Source organism: Camellia sinensis, chromosome 15, assembly GCF_055761805.1.
Source record: "Camellia sinensis isolate YWXY chromosome 15, ASM5576180v1, whole genome shotgun sequence".
Classification (NCBI taxonomy): domain Eukaryota; kingdom Viridiplantae; phylum Streptophyta; class Magnoliopsida; order Ericales; family Theaceae; genus Camellia; species Camellia sinensis.
Window position 1 is genome coordinate 140,093,263 of NC_138975.1, and position 18,093 is coordinate 140,111,355.

General features: G+C 34.3%; 2 protein-coding genes across 5 annotated transcripts; both read left to right on the plus strand.

Moving 5' to 3' along the window:
* The first annotated feature begins 45 nt into the window (after positions 1 to 45).
* On the plus strand, positions 46 to 1,927 carry LOC114256125 (peptidyl-prolyl cis-trans isomerase FKBP17-2, chloroplastic). Its single transcript, XM_028195721.2, has 3 exons — positions 46 to 939; positions 1,233 to 1,277; positions 1,439 to 1,927. The coding sequence occupies exons 1-3, from the start codon at positions 563 to 565 to the stop codon at positions 1,794 to 1,796; spliced, it is 780 nt and encodes a 259-aa protein (XP_028051522.2). The 5' UTR covers positions 46 to 562; the 3' UTR covers positions 1,797 to 1,927.
* Positions 1,928 to 6,305: 4,378 nt separating this feature from the next.
* On the plus strand, positions 6,306 to 15,294 carry LOC114256122 (uncharacterized). Of its 4 annotated transcripts, none has more exons than XM_082910418.1 (10): positions 6,306 to 6,466; positions 6,568 to 6,637; positions 8,479 to 8,546; positions 9,798 to 9,859; positions 12,044 to 12,125; positions 12,252 to 12,485; positions 13,137 to 13,265; positions 13,352 to 13,413; positions 13,517 to 13,633; positions 14,910 to 15,294. In XM_082910418.1, coding segments are annotated over exons 1-10 (876 nt in total). In that variant the 5' UTR covers positions 6,306 to 6,415; the 3' UTR covers positions 14,911 to 15,294. The 4 variants fall into 4 exon arrangements, with proteins under 4 accessions (XP_082766544.1, XP_028051516.1, XP_028051515.1 ...); XM_028195715.2 differs by having other exon boundaries at positions 6,308 to 6,466; positions 14,904 to 15,294; XM_028195714.2 differs by having other exon boundaries at positions 6,311 to 6,466; positions 9,783 to 9,859; positions 14,904 to 15,294.
* Positions 15,295 to 18,093: the final 2,799 nt, after the last annotated feature.

Here is an 18,093-nt window from a genome sequence, read left to right on the forward strand (position 1 = left end):
TTTGTTGGTCCTGTTTGGCAGTGCTTATAGTTTTGTTTGTTTGTTTGTTTTTTTTTGGGTGGAAAATCTGTGTCAGCATGTTTGGTAAAATTTATGTCGACAAATTATGAGGCATCAATAGCTTGAATAAGCTGAAGAAGTTGATTATTGGAAAGTATGGGTTAGTTTTATCATCTTTTTAATTATCAGCTTTCAAATTGTAAAAAGTTGTACCAAACAAGCTGTTGTGATGGAGCATATTAGGGTGTGAATTGTGTCCCTTTTTGCCTAAGTTAACGATGAAAAAACATAATCGCGATGCCCTGTCATGATTCATCACAATTGAACACTATACATTCTTGTCATTGCATTGTATGTTTGGGAGAGAACTAATTTAGGTTTCCCTGCAGCCAAGCACCCTGCATAAAAAGATCTGAAGATGCTAAAGAAACCTACCACGTAAACTTCCATCACACATGAGGATAAGGTTGGGACCATTGTCCACTCATTGCAGTGACACAACAGATTGCATCCTCATGCCCCATATCTTAAAAACTTTTAAACTAAAGTTGTATCCCCCAAAATGGCTACCTTCTTTGGATCTCCACCACTTTTCTCTCCTCCACTTACAAGAACTCACCACTTTTCTTCTTCCCAAACACCTCCTCCTCCTCAGCCACCAACTCCACCTTCTCAACCCCTATCTCCTTCCCCATCTCCACAGCTAAGTACAACCTCAACAGAGCCACTGTCCCCCGTCTCAGTAAAAGTACAACAGGAGAAGCCTGCCAACCCTGTAACTACTTCAACTGCTGATTCCACAGATTGGATAGCTTCCTCCTTAACCAGGAGGTTTGGGCTTGGTGCCGGCCTCGCCTGGGCTGCCTTCCTTGGCATTGGTGTTGTCTCTGAACAAATCAAAACCCGCCTTGAAGTTTCCCAACAAGAAACAAATACAAGGTATGTAAAACCAAAGAATGAATTTTTTTTTTCGTTTTTCTTACTAAACTTGTCAATAGAACGTTTGGAAAGCTATTCAAAATTTTAATTTCAATAAACAAGTTCCCGATGTCTGTATGCATTCATCAACTCTACCTTTCAAACTAGAAAATCTTCATGTTTCATACATAAATTATGATGTTCCAATGTTTCATCTAATAAATTGCATAAATTCTTGTTTGGTCTGCAATTATGGAAGTTCAACTTCATTGTTGACGTCATAATTAATGTAAAACTGACTTTATGTGCTCCAGAGATGTTGAGAAGCAAGAAGAGGTGCTATTGCCTAATGGACTAAGGTAAAAATTTCTCAAGTGACCAACCTAACTTGGTGTATATTTGAACTTCAAATACATACTTTGTTTGTTTTGACAGAAAATATTTTACATTTTTTGCCGAAACAAACATAGCACAATTGTTCCTTTGTTTTCCTTATAAAAGGAATGGCAATATCAATCAGGTACTATGAATTGAGAGTTGGTGGCGGTGCTTCTCCAAGGCTAGGAGACCTAGTTGTGATTGATCTAAAGGGAAATGTCGAAGGAAGCAGAGAAGCATTTGTAGACACGTTCAATGGTGACAAACAAAAGCCATTGGCTCTAGTAATGGGGTCAAGACCGTACACAAAGGGAATGTGTGAAGGCATAGAGTATGTTTTGAGGTCCATGAAGGCAGGTGGTAAAAGGAGAGTGATTATTCCTCCGATTTTGGGATTTGGCGAGCAGGGCTCTGATTTAGGCTCTGGCGTTCAAATTCCCCCGAACGCGACTCTTGAGTACATTGTTGAGGTCGACAAGGTCTCCATTGCACCAGCTTGATTTTTAGTTGACGAGTGTCTGCAACTGTCAAAGTGATCATAAACAAACTACATAAAAGTACAACATTACATTGCATGTTCATTCTGCTTAATAGATAGTGTTTTCAATGAATCCATTGCATTTGACAGTTATTTGTGACTTTTAGAGAGTCAATTCTGTTTTCTACCAGTCAAATTTTGTCAAACGGCTTCCAATTGGCATATAATTCTCGATGTTGTGCACTGAGTTACCAGTGAATTGTCTCCTAGATACAAAGAGGCCCAGATTGATTATGTTGTTTGATTATGCTGGTACAAACAAACCCAAATTTTAGTACCTCAGAATTTGCAAATCTGTCAAGTAATACAGTCTAGGAAAGAATGAAAAATAAATACAACAGAAACCTTTGTGTGCCAGAAATCGAAGTGAAGGAAAATGGCATAGAACTAATTCACCATTAGTTCTATAAAAAAATAAAATAATAAAAAAAAATAAAAATGGCATATTCATCAAATGAACCCAACTCAAGTATCTTCTTCTTCTTCTTCTTCTACTTTTTTTTTTTTTGTAAGTGGATATAAATATAAATTTATTGAATAGAGTAGTAGATTGTTTAAATTTGAGTTGAAAATCTTTTAGGATTGGAAATGTGTTCCTAACTGGTTTGTTTTCATAGTGAGTTGATTTTGAACAGATTTTTAACAAATTGAACAACTATTGAACTCAAATAGTTTGGTTGGTGTTTAGTTATGTTCAAAAAATTTCTATTCCCATGCCCTTTTCACCACAAAATATATTTGATTAAGAGTGCTGTTATTAACAAACCATTTATTATTTTGGACTCCTATTTTTTGACCTTTTTAAAATTACAATAATAACCTTAAAAAAATTACTAAAGAGGATATTAATTATTTTGGGACACTCCATTTCATAATTGAGCCCACACACCATATCATGAGATAGAGTTTATGAGAATACCCACCTCTATCACTATCCATCAATCTTTCCCAAATCTTACCCTCAAAACCTTGAGAATCCTCCGGCAACGATATTCCGGTGACAATGATTGCAATCATTAAATTACACACACTTCTCCGGCAATGACAATGAGTAGAAGTTTCTTCACCAACCATAATTTTATGAAACAAGAAGAGTACAACAATGTAAATTTAGAGAAGATTCATAACTCTGATGGTGTTCTCAGCTCGGAGGAAGTTAGCCTTGTAAGGATAGTTTTTGTAAGGATAGTTTCTTGAAAAACACGTCAAAAATGATGAAAACTATTGTACTTTTTTGGATATTGAACTTCCGAACATATGATCAAAATTCGGAAATACATATCCGAATATTGCTTATTTGTTCGGGAACACAAGCCTGAATATTGGTTATTTGTTCAAAAACACAAGTTTGAACATAAAAAATTGATACAGTTTGAAGGGTTAAAAATGTTCACATTTGCAGGAGTTTTCATTCTATCAAGTTTAGGAACACAAGCCTGAACATTGATTATTTGTTCGGGAATACATACCTGAACATAGTTTATTTGTTTGGGAATACAGATCCGAACATTCTTAGTGAAAGAGAGAAAGAGAAGAGAGACTTTGGAGGATAAGAGAGGGGCGAGATTGAAACTGAGCAAAATACGAATTTGCTCCATTCGAACTATACATAGACATAGATATATATTTATATCTGTCTTTAGGGTTTAGGGTTGATAAAAGAAATTGATTGGAATTGAAGGCATCTGCACTTAATGCGAAGGAAAAAGTGAAGTCATAGAGAACACGTTTCTTGTATTGATCAATTCACTTCACAAACATTTTCCTTCCACCATTGAGAGAGAAAGAGAATGAGTTTTGAGGAGTTATTTTTTTTATTTGTTTTTTTTTAGAGTTTTGAGAGAGAATAATTTTTAAGGGTGTGTGAGTGTGCATTTGAGTAGGAGTAAAATTTTCGTAAGGATAATTTTAGTATTATTTAAGGAATGAAAGAAATTTTAAGGGTTTCAAAATTTGTAAGTGGGGTTCCAAAAAAATAGATTGTCCAAAGTAATAAATGAGGTGCTAATAGCAGCACTCTTGATTAATTTTTAAAAGGGTAAATTACACTAATCTTTCATGAGATTTGAAGAAAATCTAACAAGTCTCATAGTTTTGATATAATTATATTAGCCTCCATTAAGCTTTAATTCACATAATATTTAATTTTCTTTTCATCAAAAATCAGTTAAATTATATGTTTTCAAACTAGTTTTCTACACCAGAGTTTGAATATGGTGTTTATTTAGTGTTTTAGAATCACGTTTCGAAAATTCTGCGGAGAGCTCTGTCTCAGCCGCTTTCTCAGCCGCACTTTTCAGAATTTTTTTTTGAAAATTTTGCCTGACGGGATGTCTGGCCGGTCGTCCAGCCAATTGACCGGAATAGTGATTTTTTTTTTTTCTTTTTTTTTGCAATTGATATGTTAATTTTTGTATAATCGAAAAAAACATTTTCTGAAAATTTTAAAATATTTTATGTGCTTTAAAATAATTTTGAGTTATATGTTTAGTTATGAGTTGTAAATTTTTGTATCAAATATCAAATGTCACATTAACAATTCCCCACTCAAATCAAAACTATTTTCAAAACTCTTTACCAAACAAATTTTTTACACTCAAATCATAATTCCAAACCCCACAAATTCAAAATACAACTCATATTCTCAAATCATAATTACAAAACACAAACAAACGCAAGCTTATATTGCCATCTTTTTTTTACTTAAATGCATATTCTTCCTTACTTATATTTTTGTCTCCACACTATTTGTGTTAGTTTTGGTCTCTTTAACCTTACTAAAATAGAAAGTATATATAATTATATCAAAATTATGTGATTACTTGAATTTTTTTTTTCCAACTTTGAGGCAATCAGTATAATTTATCATTTTGAAAATTAAAATAGTATCACATGAGAAAAATAGGACCTAAAAAATAATAATTCAATTAAACTATTGGGCACTTGGGTCGTAGGTCCATTTCTTAACATTCACCAAAAAAAAAAAAAAAAAAAGGGGCATATTTCTTAATCTTTTGGGCCATTAGGGCTTAAGCTCTAATTTCTTTGGGGGCAAAAGGACACATTTTTTTTTTTTTTTTCAAAGGGCAACTATATATTTATTTATTGAAATTTATCAAATTATTTATTTGTTGAAATGTAACACGTTACTTATTCAATATTTTATATGTTGAATATTACACATTTCTCTATATCACCACCACTACTTGTTGCTGCCAGTCATCGACACCGACTTTTCTAACATGTTTTTTTTACCAAACAAAATTTTACTTTGAATCTAATACCTTATACTCTCTTTAAATTAAAATTTTCACCAATTTTTTTAAAAATATTTTGGTGAAAAAAGTTTTTATATGAATTTTTTTTTTATTGAGACTAAAATAACTTTTAAAACTTTTTTTTGAATATTTAATTTTATCAAACTAATTCTAATTTTATTTAAAAAAAATTAGAAAATTCAACAAAAGAAGTAGAATATAAAGCCCTTTGAGACCAAAATACTTTTCAATTCAAATACAACAGCAAGTAACTGTTAAAAATAAAAAAAATAAAAAAAATAAACAAATAAATAAAGGAAGCGCTGTTCAGATACCAACCACACGGAACAGTGGACTAACGATTTGACATTGGTTAACATAGTAAATTTTTTATATTAATTTTTTTTAGTTTTATTTAATTTGAATTTTTTTATTTTTTGTAAAAAAAAATATAATAATCAAATTAGATGTAATATTTTATCTTATTAACTTCTTTAGACTATTTTATTATTTTTTATATTTTTTTAGCTCCACAATGATAGATAAACCCGAGCTTAAAAAGAAGTAGAATATCTTTTGAGACCAAAATACTTTTCAATTCTAATACAACAGCAAGTAACTGTAAAAAAAAATAAAAAATAAAAAATAAAAAAATGGAGGAAGCGCTGTTCAAATACCAACCACACGGAACAGTGGACCAACGATTTGACATTGGTTAATATAGTTAATTTTTTATATTAAATTTTTTTTTAGTCTTATTTAGTTTGAATTTTTTTATTTTTTTATTTTTTGTGAAAAGAAATATAATTATTAAGTTGGATTTAATGTTTTATCTTATTAATTTATTTAAACTATTTTGTTATTTTGTGTGTTTTTTTAGCTCCAAAATGATAGTCAAATCTGAGCTTAATTGAGTTGTACAGTACATCCTATTGAAGCACCTCTTGCTCTTGCTCTGCCCCCAAGAAATTTATGCTCTGGTAATAGCCATAACAATGTCTATGGCATGTTAGGTGCCGTTTAAAAACTGTTTATTTTAATTTTTAATTTAATTTAAGTTATTTTAATGTGTTTGGTTTAATTTATAATTTATAACTTATACCTTTTTAAAAATCAGAAGTCAACTTCTTTTTTGAGTAGGTCAAAAAATTAATTTATAAGTTAAAAATTAATTTATGTTTATAATTATAAGTTATAAGCTGTTTAAATACAAGCACATTTTCACAGCCCCGACCAAACAGAGCCTCTATATATAGCTATGGGTATGTATCATGTATCTGTGTGTGTGTAGGAGAGTGGTCTTCATTTTCAGTTGCAGAAGATTATGGGAACCGTAATCGACTCCCATTTTCTTGCCCTCACTGCTCTTGTGACTGTATGTCTCGTTCTCTCTCTCTCTAGTTTCTCTCTTTGTTTCTCTCTCTATATGTATATGTATGTAGGTATAGATGAGGTTGTATGAATTGTGTGTTACAGGTGGGGTATCAGTTCATCTTCTTCCTAATCACAGCTCTTCTCAAGTTCGACAAAGTTACTGACTTCGCTGGTATTCTCTCTCTCTCTTTTAATAATCAGTTATTGTTGTTGTTGTGGTGTTTTCGAATTGATCGTGGTTCCTGAAAATTTCAGTTGATTTTGTGCTTTTGGTTGCTCAGAAGTATAAGGAAATAGTTTAGAGCTTCAATTTTTAGATAATTTTGTTTTTAAAATCTGTTTTTAATTTTAATTTTTTTCCCCTTAAAAATAGAAATTAATTTAATTTTGAAAATTCAACAATATCGTTTTGGTGTTTATTTTTGTTGAATTTTCAAAATTATTTCTTTCAAAAAAAGAGAAAATCATTTGAGTATTTTTTTTGTTGGTTTTTTCCCCCCATTTTTTTTCACCATACCAGTTTTTTTTTTTCTCCCCACCAAACGGACTCGAGTACGGGTGTTAGGTGCCGTATGTATCTAAAGGTCAGATTCATCAAACCATAAATTTAAAAATACGTTGACTCGGCAAAAAAATGTTATACTTTTATGTTTTTCATAAAGGGTGTGAGATAAAATAGTGCCATATGTAACGTAACTTACGGTGTCAAAAAGACATTTCTAACAATTATACAACAATATGTATATATAATAATAGTGTTATATATAATTTAATAAGAAATGTCTGTTGAAAAGTAGCCGACACATATCTCATACCGTTGTCTAGTATTTGATTTATTTTGAAGAGTCCATGTAACATAGCCAAACCATTTTTTTTTTAGGAAACAAATTTTGAAAACAAAACCAAACAGGGTGTAAATTTTCAAATAGTGCATAATAGCAAGTTTCGGAATTACAATTTTGGTTCATCTTTCTTTGTAAGGGCATCCCCAACCCGTATCCAAATCTTGACTCAAACTTAAATTTGAGTAAAAGGTCACTAAAATCCACCCCACTCGTTTACTCAAACCTATACGAATTGAGTTTTATTCAAATTTTCACTCAAACCAAGGGATATCCATTTCATTTACTCAAATTTCTATTCAATCAAAATTTGACACATGGGCACTTCTACTCAGATTTTCCTAATTCTCTTTTACTCCAACTCCTAGCACCCACTCAAAACTTGACACTTCGGCAATTTTACTCAAATTTGAATTTATCCGTTGGAGTGCCTCATACCAAATGAAGCTTTTTACTCGAACTTTGACTCAATTTAAGTTAAAGTATAAGTAAGGGTTGGAGATGGCCTAGGCAAACACGAAGGAACTGTCAAGGTACTTTATGTACGTAGTTTCTGGTTATTTTTGTGGAGCCTTGAAGAAAATTTGTTCTGGAAATTTTTGTTTTGTTTTGTTATTTTATTCACTAGAGAGTTTGGTTTGATTATATTTCTGAAAAATCAGTCGATCCTCACATAATGTAAATCTTTAAGGAAAGAAAGGGAAAGAAAGGAAATAAAACATAGAGGAAACCATTTTTCATTGTTTGGTTCAATGGATGGAAAATGGAGAGGGAAATAAATGAATAAGGTCAAGCCAGAGAGAAATTCTTAATATCAAATTATTAAATTTAGTTTTCTTTTCCATAATTTGTGATCATCTAGAGAATTTCTTAATTTAATTTTTTTTTTTTTTCAAAGTAGGTGGAAAGTGCAAGGGAATTCTTTTTCTTTTTCTTTATCCTTTTTCCTTTCCCTTCACCATTTTCAAGTATAAAGAAGATATGCCCTTATTTGGAAATTTGAAGCTAGTATTGTCTTAATATAATTAATTTCCCAATTGTATTAATTCCATTCCATGTTAACAGTGATGAATTATGTTAGCTTTGATTGTTGTAAATTTTTAGTTTTGATGCCTAAAATTGTTTTATCAGTCATGTGGTTATGTTGATTAGTTGCGGTTGTTTCTGCCAGGTAGTACCAATTTTATTATACTTGCTGTATTGACCGTGGTTCTTAAAGGAACATGGCATTTTAGACAGGTAAATGGACCTCACTCACTCTCTCTGGAATCTGAGATTTGCTAGATGTGGTCGATGTAATGGTTCACTAGCCTTCCTGGGTCAAGTTATCCTTTTGGGCCTTAGAAGTAGTATTTGTTAGCTCTAGAATGTTTTTAATGAAGGAAGTTTCTTGGTTTTACATTTTGTAGTCTAAATCTTAGTAGAGTTAAGAGAAGGTCCAACGTAGTAGTACGTCACAAACAATGATATAATTTCTAAGCGCTGTCGTAAATTTTAAATTAAATTTTCTGAAACTTTCTAAACTTTGTGTGATACTCAAGCTACCTTACCTCATGGAATGATCCCTAAGGAATTGTTGATGGGATTTCTTGATTCTTTTTCTTCTTCTTCGTTAAGTTGGTACTCTTAAATTATTGTTCACTGCCATATAACGATCCTATAAAACTTAATAGCTAAGAAGCACGGACACGGACACAGACACACGACACGGCACAGACACGTGGACATTCAAATTTTCAAAAACTGCAAGACACAACACGTTGGCGAGACAAGCGAAACATATAATTTTATATATTTATTATATTTCATATTTTTAAATATTTAATATTTATTTTATGTCAAATATTTAATTTTATCAACAATAGGTTTGCTATTTTAATTAAAAAAATTAAAAATTTCACACCTTGAAAATGTAGTGACCTTCTCCAATGCCTAAAGCCACTAAATTTCTATAACCCTAGCCCACTACAAAACCAATTGTAGGCGATGTTAGTATGACTTTTCTATTATGTCCTGCACCACTTCTCCCTCATATAATCTTTAAATGTGGATGACAATTTATTGTCCCAAAATAGAAACACCCATCTATCTGTTTTAGCTGTATGTGTAGGCCCTCGGCTTCACAACTTAAAACTCCTTTTTTCCCTGCTTGCTAATTTTTTACAAAAAGCTGCAAATTGTTGTAAGTTTAGTAACATAGTACTACTCAACTCCCATGCTTCTTTTCATTTTAGAAAATGTTCAAGGTCTTCTTATGTTTATTGTTGTTCCTTCAGAACTATAAATGCTGGATTAAAACTATAAACCAATGCTTATAAATTGATAAAGAAAGAAAATGAGTTGTTGTCTAAAAGTGTATTGTAGAATATTACCCGACAGTCGGACGCTGCCCACTTTCTTATTTGACCTTGTTCCTTATGTATGATATTGCGGTTTTATTTTTCAGGTTTTCTTTCCTTATGTATGAAATTACAGTACTATTTTTTCCAGGTTGTCTTGTCATTGCTTGTAGTAATATGGGGTCTTCGTCTGGGACTATTTCTATTGATGAGGTAAGATTGAGATAATATTGCATGAAAAGCTTATTTTATTTATTTATTTTTCATAAATGTCTATTTCTATCTTCATGAAATAGTATTAGATTTGTGCTGCCCCAGTGTTCACACTTTTGAAGTTCGTTTGTTGGATATTCTGATTATATTCTCTTCACTGTATGCAACTCCTTTAAACAAAGCCTTCTATAATGATGCCTTAGAGCGCCTTTACAATCTCTCTCTCTCTCTCTCTCTCTCATTTAGTTCGATGGAGGTGAGAAAGGGATAGACATGATGGAAAAGATGATTATAGACAGGACCTCGGTCAATTCTATAGGATTTGAGACCGAAGGTGGAATGGGAGATTTAATGATTCAAGGGTGAAAGTAACGTGCAAAATGGGGAAAATGATTTTTTAGGTTCTGGAGAAATAATCATGAAGTTAGTTTTCCTCTTGATGTGCTTAACATCAAATTTTCACTGTGAAAACCAATTTGCCCGTCTCAGTGACTATGCTTGGGGGAGCATCTTCTTTTTGAGCTGCAACATTTTTGGAAAATTTGATATGCCCATATCTATGAGAAAATGATGTCCAAGGAAATGGGATTGGAAATTTTCTATTCCCCCCGCCTTAGTGCAAGAATCTTCATGTAGGTGGAGAGAGAATGCAATTGTGCATCCTTGCCACCAGAACTTTTTCTCATCTCTGAAATTTAGTTCATGACGTCTGGTTGTTTTATTCTTACAAAAGAACAAGGATTTGTGAGTGTACATGCACAGTCTATTTTGATGTCATGCTTTTTTGTTTTTCTTTTTGTCAGTTTCGTAAAATCTAAAAATCCCCGATATGTTTATTTGTGATTATGTATCAAATTTAACCAATAAATAACAATCCCAATCAAACAATCAAAGACAAATCGATACAACGATTTAACATGGAAAAACCATAATTGGAGTACCTCTAATTGTGATAAAAAAAAATCATGGAACAAAGCCACAAAACAATCCACTAAGAAGACAAAAAAGAATTATACAAGTATACTCTCAATTACCGAGCGAATCCACGCCCAAATTGAACCGACCTCAATGTGCCTTTTCCACCACCGTCTTCACTTCGGAATTGTCTTGTCCAACGTTGAATCCATAAAACTGATGTCGAATCCACGACGATGAGCCACTCCGGAATTCACCAAAGCTTTAGGCTCTAATTCTACGGAATCCACCGAGGAACAACTCTCTCTTTTTGAATAAAACAAAATAAACAAATCCTTTGATATAATATACTCAATTCATGATATAAACTTTCACAGATATCAAAGGAAACAAGCAAAGATGCTCCACATGAAAACCCTAATGTTTAAGAAAAAGATTTGGAAGCCGTACCCTAGAAACTAAATTCATTGTAGATTTATAAAAAACAGAATCGCGATCTCTGCTCGAGTGCAAGAATGGCTGCTCAAGCGGATTGACTAAAACGTGTGTTTCAGAATAAGGATCTACGGTTGAGCGTAAGAAAGGCCGCTCAAGCGAAAAAATACAACTCCCAGTACTTTTGTAAGCGAGTGAAACTTCTGAAAGGATTGCATCTGTGCTCGAGCGCACAATCGGCCGTTTGAGCGGACAAACAACTTCAACTGCAATTTTGCTTTTTGCTTCAGGGGCGTTGCCTCGGACCCGCTATGGGGCGCTGCCCCCTGGACCCTCGCGAGCTGATCAGACAGCTTGATCCCCGACATAGTCAGCGAAGTGGCAAATATGATAGGATTAAAATCACAAAATCCTCTACATAGGCACAATTCGGGTTGGATTCATATCTAAAAACTCATAGCCTCACTTAGCGTTGACTGTGGACCCGGCTGTTTTGTGTTTTGTTGAATTTGTAGAGAATTTGTCTTCATAGTTCTTTTGCTTGCTTTTATTCATGTGTTTGTGTAGTTTCGGTTTAGGCTGCTTTTTGTTTGTTAGTCTACCTTTTGTATTCTTTGCATCGCCTTGATGCCTTTTAATAAAGTTGGTTTATTTATCAAAAAAAAAAATAGAAGATCGAATAAAATTATAACTAAAAAGAGTTTTGTTAAACGAGATTGCCAATTACAAAAACCTAACAAGTGCCATCTGATGCAATGTGGAACTGGGAAGATTCCTTTAGAAGTATCATTTGGAGATTAATTTCGGTCATCGTTCTTGATTGTCTTTTCTCAGGATTTTACAATGGGGAGAAGATCGACGCTTTGATGAAATGCGTGGCAATTTCGGCAAATTGGCAATGTTCTGGACATTTCAGGTATTCTAGCCTCCTCGTTGACCATTGGATGTTCTATAACTACATGTTTGCAGTTCATGCAGTTTATAGCTCAGTGTTAAAAATATTTACTTAGTTTGTAACCAGTTTATTCTTCAACGGTGGTAGGCTGTCTGGGTCTGGACTGTGAGCTTACCTGTGACAATAGTTAATGCAAGTGACAGAAATCCCTCTATTCAAGCTCAGGACATAATTGGGTGGATTATGTGGTCCATTGGTATCATTATTGAAGCTACAGCTGATCAACAAAAGCTGAATTTCAAAAACTTCCCAGAAAACAGAGGAAAATGGTGCAGTGTTGGAGTTTGGAAATACTCTCGTCATCCAAACTATTTTGGTGAGGTTAGCAAGCTTATTCTGTCAGCTTTTATATGTGGAGCCCAAATAATGCTTCACTCATTTTTCATCAATTCAAGCTAGACTTATGTGCCACAAATTTTGAGACAATATTAAAATTACTATTTTGTAAATAAATATCTTGTGGTTGAAGTTTTATTTTGTTGATGCAACAACTGATTGTGGATAATACTAGTTAGTTTTGTTTGTGCGACCCTTAGCTACCTCACCACCTTGATCGCAGGTAACTTTATTATTTATATTCTCAACATGCCCCTCACGTGTGACCTGAATCTCCTTCATAGGCTGGCCAAACACATGCAAATATCTTAATTATATGGTGGGTGGTGAGGTTTGAACACACCAACTCATCTAAAAGCTTAAGCTGTTAGAGAGGGCTAAGCTTAAGCTTATGCCAAGATCCTTTCCCTTTCTGCCCAACCTATGATAATTGATACAGCGGCCATTGATTCAAATGAGGAAAGTTACTTATGTTAATTCTAGTGGGCCTGGGAACGTAGCTGGCTGTGCATGGCAGAGTCATCTCAAATTTCTGGATAATAGACGTTTGTACCTTATCAGGTTTTATATATTAACACGTGGAACACTTCTTTCCCTTGATTTCATTTTTTGTTTCTTGATGTATGTTGTGTTCAGATTTTGCTTTGGTGGGGAATCTTCGTGGCTTCTACACCAGTATTGAAAGGTGCTGACTGGCTCGTTATCCTTGGGCCGTTATTCCTTACATTGTTGCTTCTTTTTGTCAGTGGCATACCATTGCTTGAGGTCTGTAATCCCTTTCATTTGGTTTAGTTACAAATATTAGTGCCATCTGAGGATATGCTCATGGTGTTAACTACACATTGAAACAGGTTTCAGCGGATAAAAAGTTTGGCAATGTGGCTGGATACAGGGTATATAAAAGTACAACCAGGTCAGATTCATTTTTGTTTGTTTGCTTATTTTATTTTATTTTATTTTTAAATCTTATTTTTACCCTTCAAAAAGAACTAAGTGTAGCACCTTATTTGTTCCAGCCCTCTGATTCCACTGCCGCCTGTAGTTTATGGGAACTTGCCCTCATGGTTCAAGAAAGCTTTCCTCTTTGAGTTCCCTATGTACAATCGAAATCTGCCTCAAGAAGGGCAAAACTGGTAATACACATTCCTCAAGACATGTTTGCAATTCTAATAAAATTTGTTGTATATGGGTAAATCGTGTATGTCTATGTTTGGGTTCATTGTTCTTCAGATTAATCATTTGAGAAGTGCTATATATATATATGCAATACTTTTACAGGATGTTGAGATTTATCATGCCACCTGAAAGTTTACAAGTACACCACCACCATGTCACTGTTTGATTACCATTTTTCTAATCATTTTTATGCTTCTTTTGGCAATCTATATGTCAATTCATGGAAGAATGTTAATTTCTTGTAATTGACACATGAAAGAATGAAAGAAAAACATATGAAGGGTTTTCTAACTATGTTGTCTTGAACATCCAAAACTTGTGAAGGGATTTCTTTTGGCATCCAAAAGTTAGGTATGTGTATGCAAACATGTCTTGAACATCTAATACATTTGTATAGTGTATTATATAATGACATAGATGTTATTACTTAAGAAAAAGGGATTTCTATCCCATACCTTTACCCGTTACATATCTAGTGGACATGAGTACAACAGGGGAATAGAAGTGTCACTACCCTCAACAAGGATAGGGTTGTGACTGGTCATTAGTCACTAACTACCAAAGGCCTAATTGTACAAAATGTATAGTACTCTAGTTATAGGGGATATAAGTTGTGTTAATGGTGGAAGCATACATATTTTAACCTATAAATCGTCATGTTCCCCATAAGAGCAAGCGCTCGGTCATTAAATGAACTTTGATACATTATATTTGCATTGTTAACATATGGCTCAAGAACAAAAGATAACACAATATGCATTGAGGAGTGCGAACCAAAAGAGACTACAAGTCTCAATATGTACATTCCTCCAAAAACCATACAAAGCTCCTCCTGCCCAAGGATGAGAGAATACAAGTCTTCAATACACAATGGCCATGTTTGATTTACAAGACTAATAGTGAGGTATTAATAATATTCACTATCTAATTGGATTAATAGGATAAATTATCCATTGGATTAATAGGATAAATTATCCATTAGATTAATAATCTCAACCCTACCCCAGTACTAATAATCCTATAAATTTGTTGGATTAATTATCCATTGGATTAATAATCCTAAACCAAAATGTTAAAACAAACATAGAATAATTGGGCCATGGATTAATAATCCCAATTTCATACTCTAATCTATCCAATCAAATATGCCCAATATGTACATACAAGTCTCTCTCTCTCTCTCTGAAAATAAATGTGGGTTTTCACTTGATTTGCTCTCTGTGCAAGGAATAGAACAAGCTTTGGACAGACAAGCAGTGGATTGAAGATGCATTAACTAAGTGTATTCCATGTTTTATTTGCTTGCACTGGCCTGCTTATGGAACTCGGGAACTTCAGTCGCATTTATCACGGTTTCCTTCTTAATGTTGCATTCCAACGGTGCCCCAGGTGAGTTGGGCGAGGGATGTTTGTAGTAGTTGTAGTTACTTTTCTCTCTTCTAGTACTTTTTTCATGTTTTCTATATTTCCTTATTCTTTTCTCCCCGGAGACAAAAAAAAAAAAAAAGTGCATTGGGTTGTTTAATTGTTGTAATTTATAAAAGCTTGAATTGGAAAGAGGAACCAAAACCATGAATGATGGTTAATATCTGGCCAAGGGAGTTGCTTTTCTCTGTCATAGTTCATTTTGTGACAATGTGCATATGGTGTGGTATGTACAGTTTTGATATTCTCAGGAATTGCTCTAATCTGAATTTGAATCTCAGACCAAATTATTGTGATGGCGGTTATTATTAATAATAACAGATGATGAAACTCAGCACACTCCTTTATCCATTTACACAATTTTTCCGAAAACCCCGGTTTTCATACATTTGAAGCAAGAAATCTCCTCTTATTTTGTAATAGTATTTTTAATATATTTTATATTATAATTTATTTGTGCTAAAAATGTGTTATGATTTGCAAAAATTTGGGAACTTTGATTTGTCATTATTTGTGTCAAAATTAGGAATTTTGATGAAAAATATTAATATTGAGAGAGAGAGAGAGTGATTGAAAGACTAAACATAGACTTTTTATTTTCAATATCTTAAGCCTTACAATGCTACTCCATTATATAGGAGGTTTATACAATATGATCAGATGGAGGCCACGAGGCCACGAGGCCAAAAACACAAACAAGCAGGCCACGAGGCCACTACATATTTAACTATACATTAATATATATTACATATATATCAGCATACACTCACCGAAAGCATATGAATTAAATAAACACTCACCGAAAGCATATGAATTAAATAATCACCGAAAGCATATGAAATAAAGAAAAGGGCTTGATGCATATGGCATCTGATGAAAAACGTGGCTTGATTTTCAACACTCCCCCTCAAGCAACGTTGTAGATGTTAATCATGCCCAATTTGTCCGTCAGATCTTCGAAGTTAACTCGAGCAAGAGCTTTGGTGAGAATGTCAGCTTTTTGACAGTTTGTTGGAGTGTAGCTGACTTGAAAAACTCCCTCTTCAATCTTTTCCTTGATAAAGTGTCGATCTATCTCCACGTGCTTAGTGCGATCATGATGAACAGGATTCTTAGCGATACTGATGGCGGCTTGGTTGTCGCAGTATAAAACCATGGGATGCTCAGATGGAACTCGTAATTCTTCTAACAGTCTGTTCAACCAGATTCCCTCACAGATACCTAGGGCCATAGCACGAAATTCTGCCTCAGCACTACTACGGGCGACCACTGACTGTTTCTTGCTTCGCCATGTAACCGCGTTCCCCCAAACAAATGAACAATAGCCAGAGGTTGATCTTCGATCAGTTACTGAACTTGCCCAATCTGCGTCTGAAAAAATCTCAATTTTTCTATTTGTTGTTCTTTGGAAGAAGAGACCCTTTCCCGGTGTCTTTTTTAGGTACCTCAATATTCTGGTCACAGCAGTCATGTGTTTGTCGGTAGGATTGTTCATGAATTGACTGACCACACTAACAGAGAAGTCGATGTCTGGCCTTGTATGAGAAAGATAAATGAGTTTTCCCACAAGACGTTGATATCTCCCTTTATCACTTGGTGCACTACCGTCACTTTCTTCCAATTTGATAGTTGTGTCCATAGGAGTTTCTGCCGGCTTGCATCCTAGCATCCCTGTTTCATTCAGTAAGTCTAGAACGTATTTACGTTGTGAGACGACTATACCTTTCTTTGACCTAGCAAATTCCATTCCAAGAAAGTACTTAAGATTTCCAAGATCTTTAATCTCAAATTCCTTTGTTAGGAATGTTTTAAGTAAGCCAATTTCCTCTTCATGATCACCTGTTAGAATTATGTCATCCACATAAACAATGATAATTGCCAATTTCCCTCCTAGGGAGTGCTTCACAAATAATGTATGATCGGATTGACATTGAACAAAACCGTACCCTTTTACTGCCTTAGTGAACCGTTCAAACCAGGCCCTGGGAGATTGTTTGAGACCATACAAGGATTTTCGGAGTCTGCAAACTTTGTTGAAATTTGATGTCGTCTCAAGTCCAGCCGGAATGTCCATGTAAACTTCTTCCGCTAAGTCACCATTGAGGAAGGCATTTTTTACATCAAGTTGGTGAAGTGACCAATCGAGATTAGCTGCCAAGGATAAAAGTACACGAACAGTGTTGAGCTTGGCAACCGGAGCAAAGGTTTCTTGATAGTCAATGCCATAGGATTGGGAGAATCCTTTGGCAACCAACCGAGCTTTATAACGTTCCACATTACCATCTGCCTTGTGCTTTACTGTGAAAATCCATTTACATCCAACGGGTTTCTTACCTCTTGGAAGATCAGTAATTTCCCAAGTACCATTCGTTTCCAGAGCCCGAACTTCCTCAATGACTGCTGCCTTCCACTGAGGAGACTTGAAGGCTTCTTGAATATTCCGAGGAATGTGTATCTCCGTGATGCTAGAAGTGAAGGCACGGAACGAAGGTGATAGATTATCATAAGAAATAAAGTTCCCAATGGGATGCTGAGTACATGATCTAACTCCTTTTCTCCAAGCTATGGGCATATTAAGAATACTGTTTTCTAACTCAGAATCAACAGTACTATCTGTGGTAAGAAGATTGTTACCTGGAATGTTGCTTGGATTAGAACCCGGTTCAGCCTCATGGGATTGTTGAGAAAGTGCTCCTTCCTCCATTTCCTCTTGGATGTGTTCATTATCCCGCAAGGCAACAATGAATTCGGAATTTTCGGCAGGTACAGATGGATTCAATGACTCAGGAGGTGTGGGATTTTTGGTGGTGATGGATGGCTCACTAAATGACTCAGGGGTCCAAAATTGAGTGGGATTTTTGGTGGTGATGGATGGCTCACTAAATGACTCAGGGGTCCAAAATTGATATTCCTGGGTTGGAGTCTCCCCCTGAATATCAATTTTAGGGTAGTAAGACTGGGTTTCAAAAAATGTGACATCCATGGAAGTGTA

Excerpts from the sequence above, each read along its gene's own strand:
- LOC114256122 (XM_028195714.2), top strand. The coding sequence starts at position 6,416 with ATGGGAACCGTAATCGACTCCCATTTTCTTGCCCTCACTGCTCTTGTG. Across the intron at positions 6,638-8,478 it reads CAAAGTTACTGACTTCGCTG|GTAGTACCAATTTTATTATA; the intron begins GTATTCTCTCTC and ends TGTTTCTGCCAG. Across the intron at positions 13,414-13,516 it reads GTATATAAAAGTACAACCAG|CCCTCTGATTCCACTGCCGC; the intron begins GTCAGATTCATT and ends TATTTGTTCCAG.
- LOC114256125 (XM_028195721.2), top strand. The coding sequence starts at position 563 with ATGGCTACCTTCTTTGGATCTCCACCACTTTTCTCTCCTCCACTTACA. Across the intron at positions 940-1,232 it reads CAACAAGAAACAAATACAAG|AGATGTTGAGAAGCAAGAAG; the intron begins GTATGTAAAACC and ends TATGTGCTCCAG. Across the intron at positions 1,278-1,438 it reads CTATTGCCTAATGGACTAAG|GTACTATGAATTGAGAGTTG; the intron begins GTAAAAATTTCT and ends AATATCAATCAG.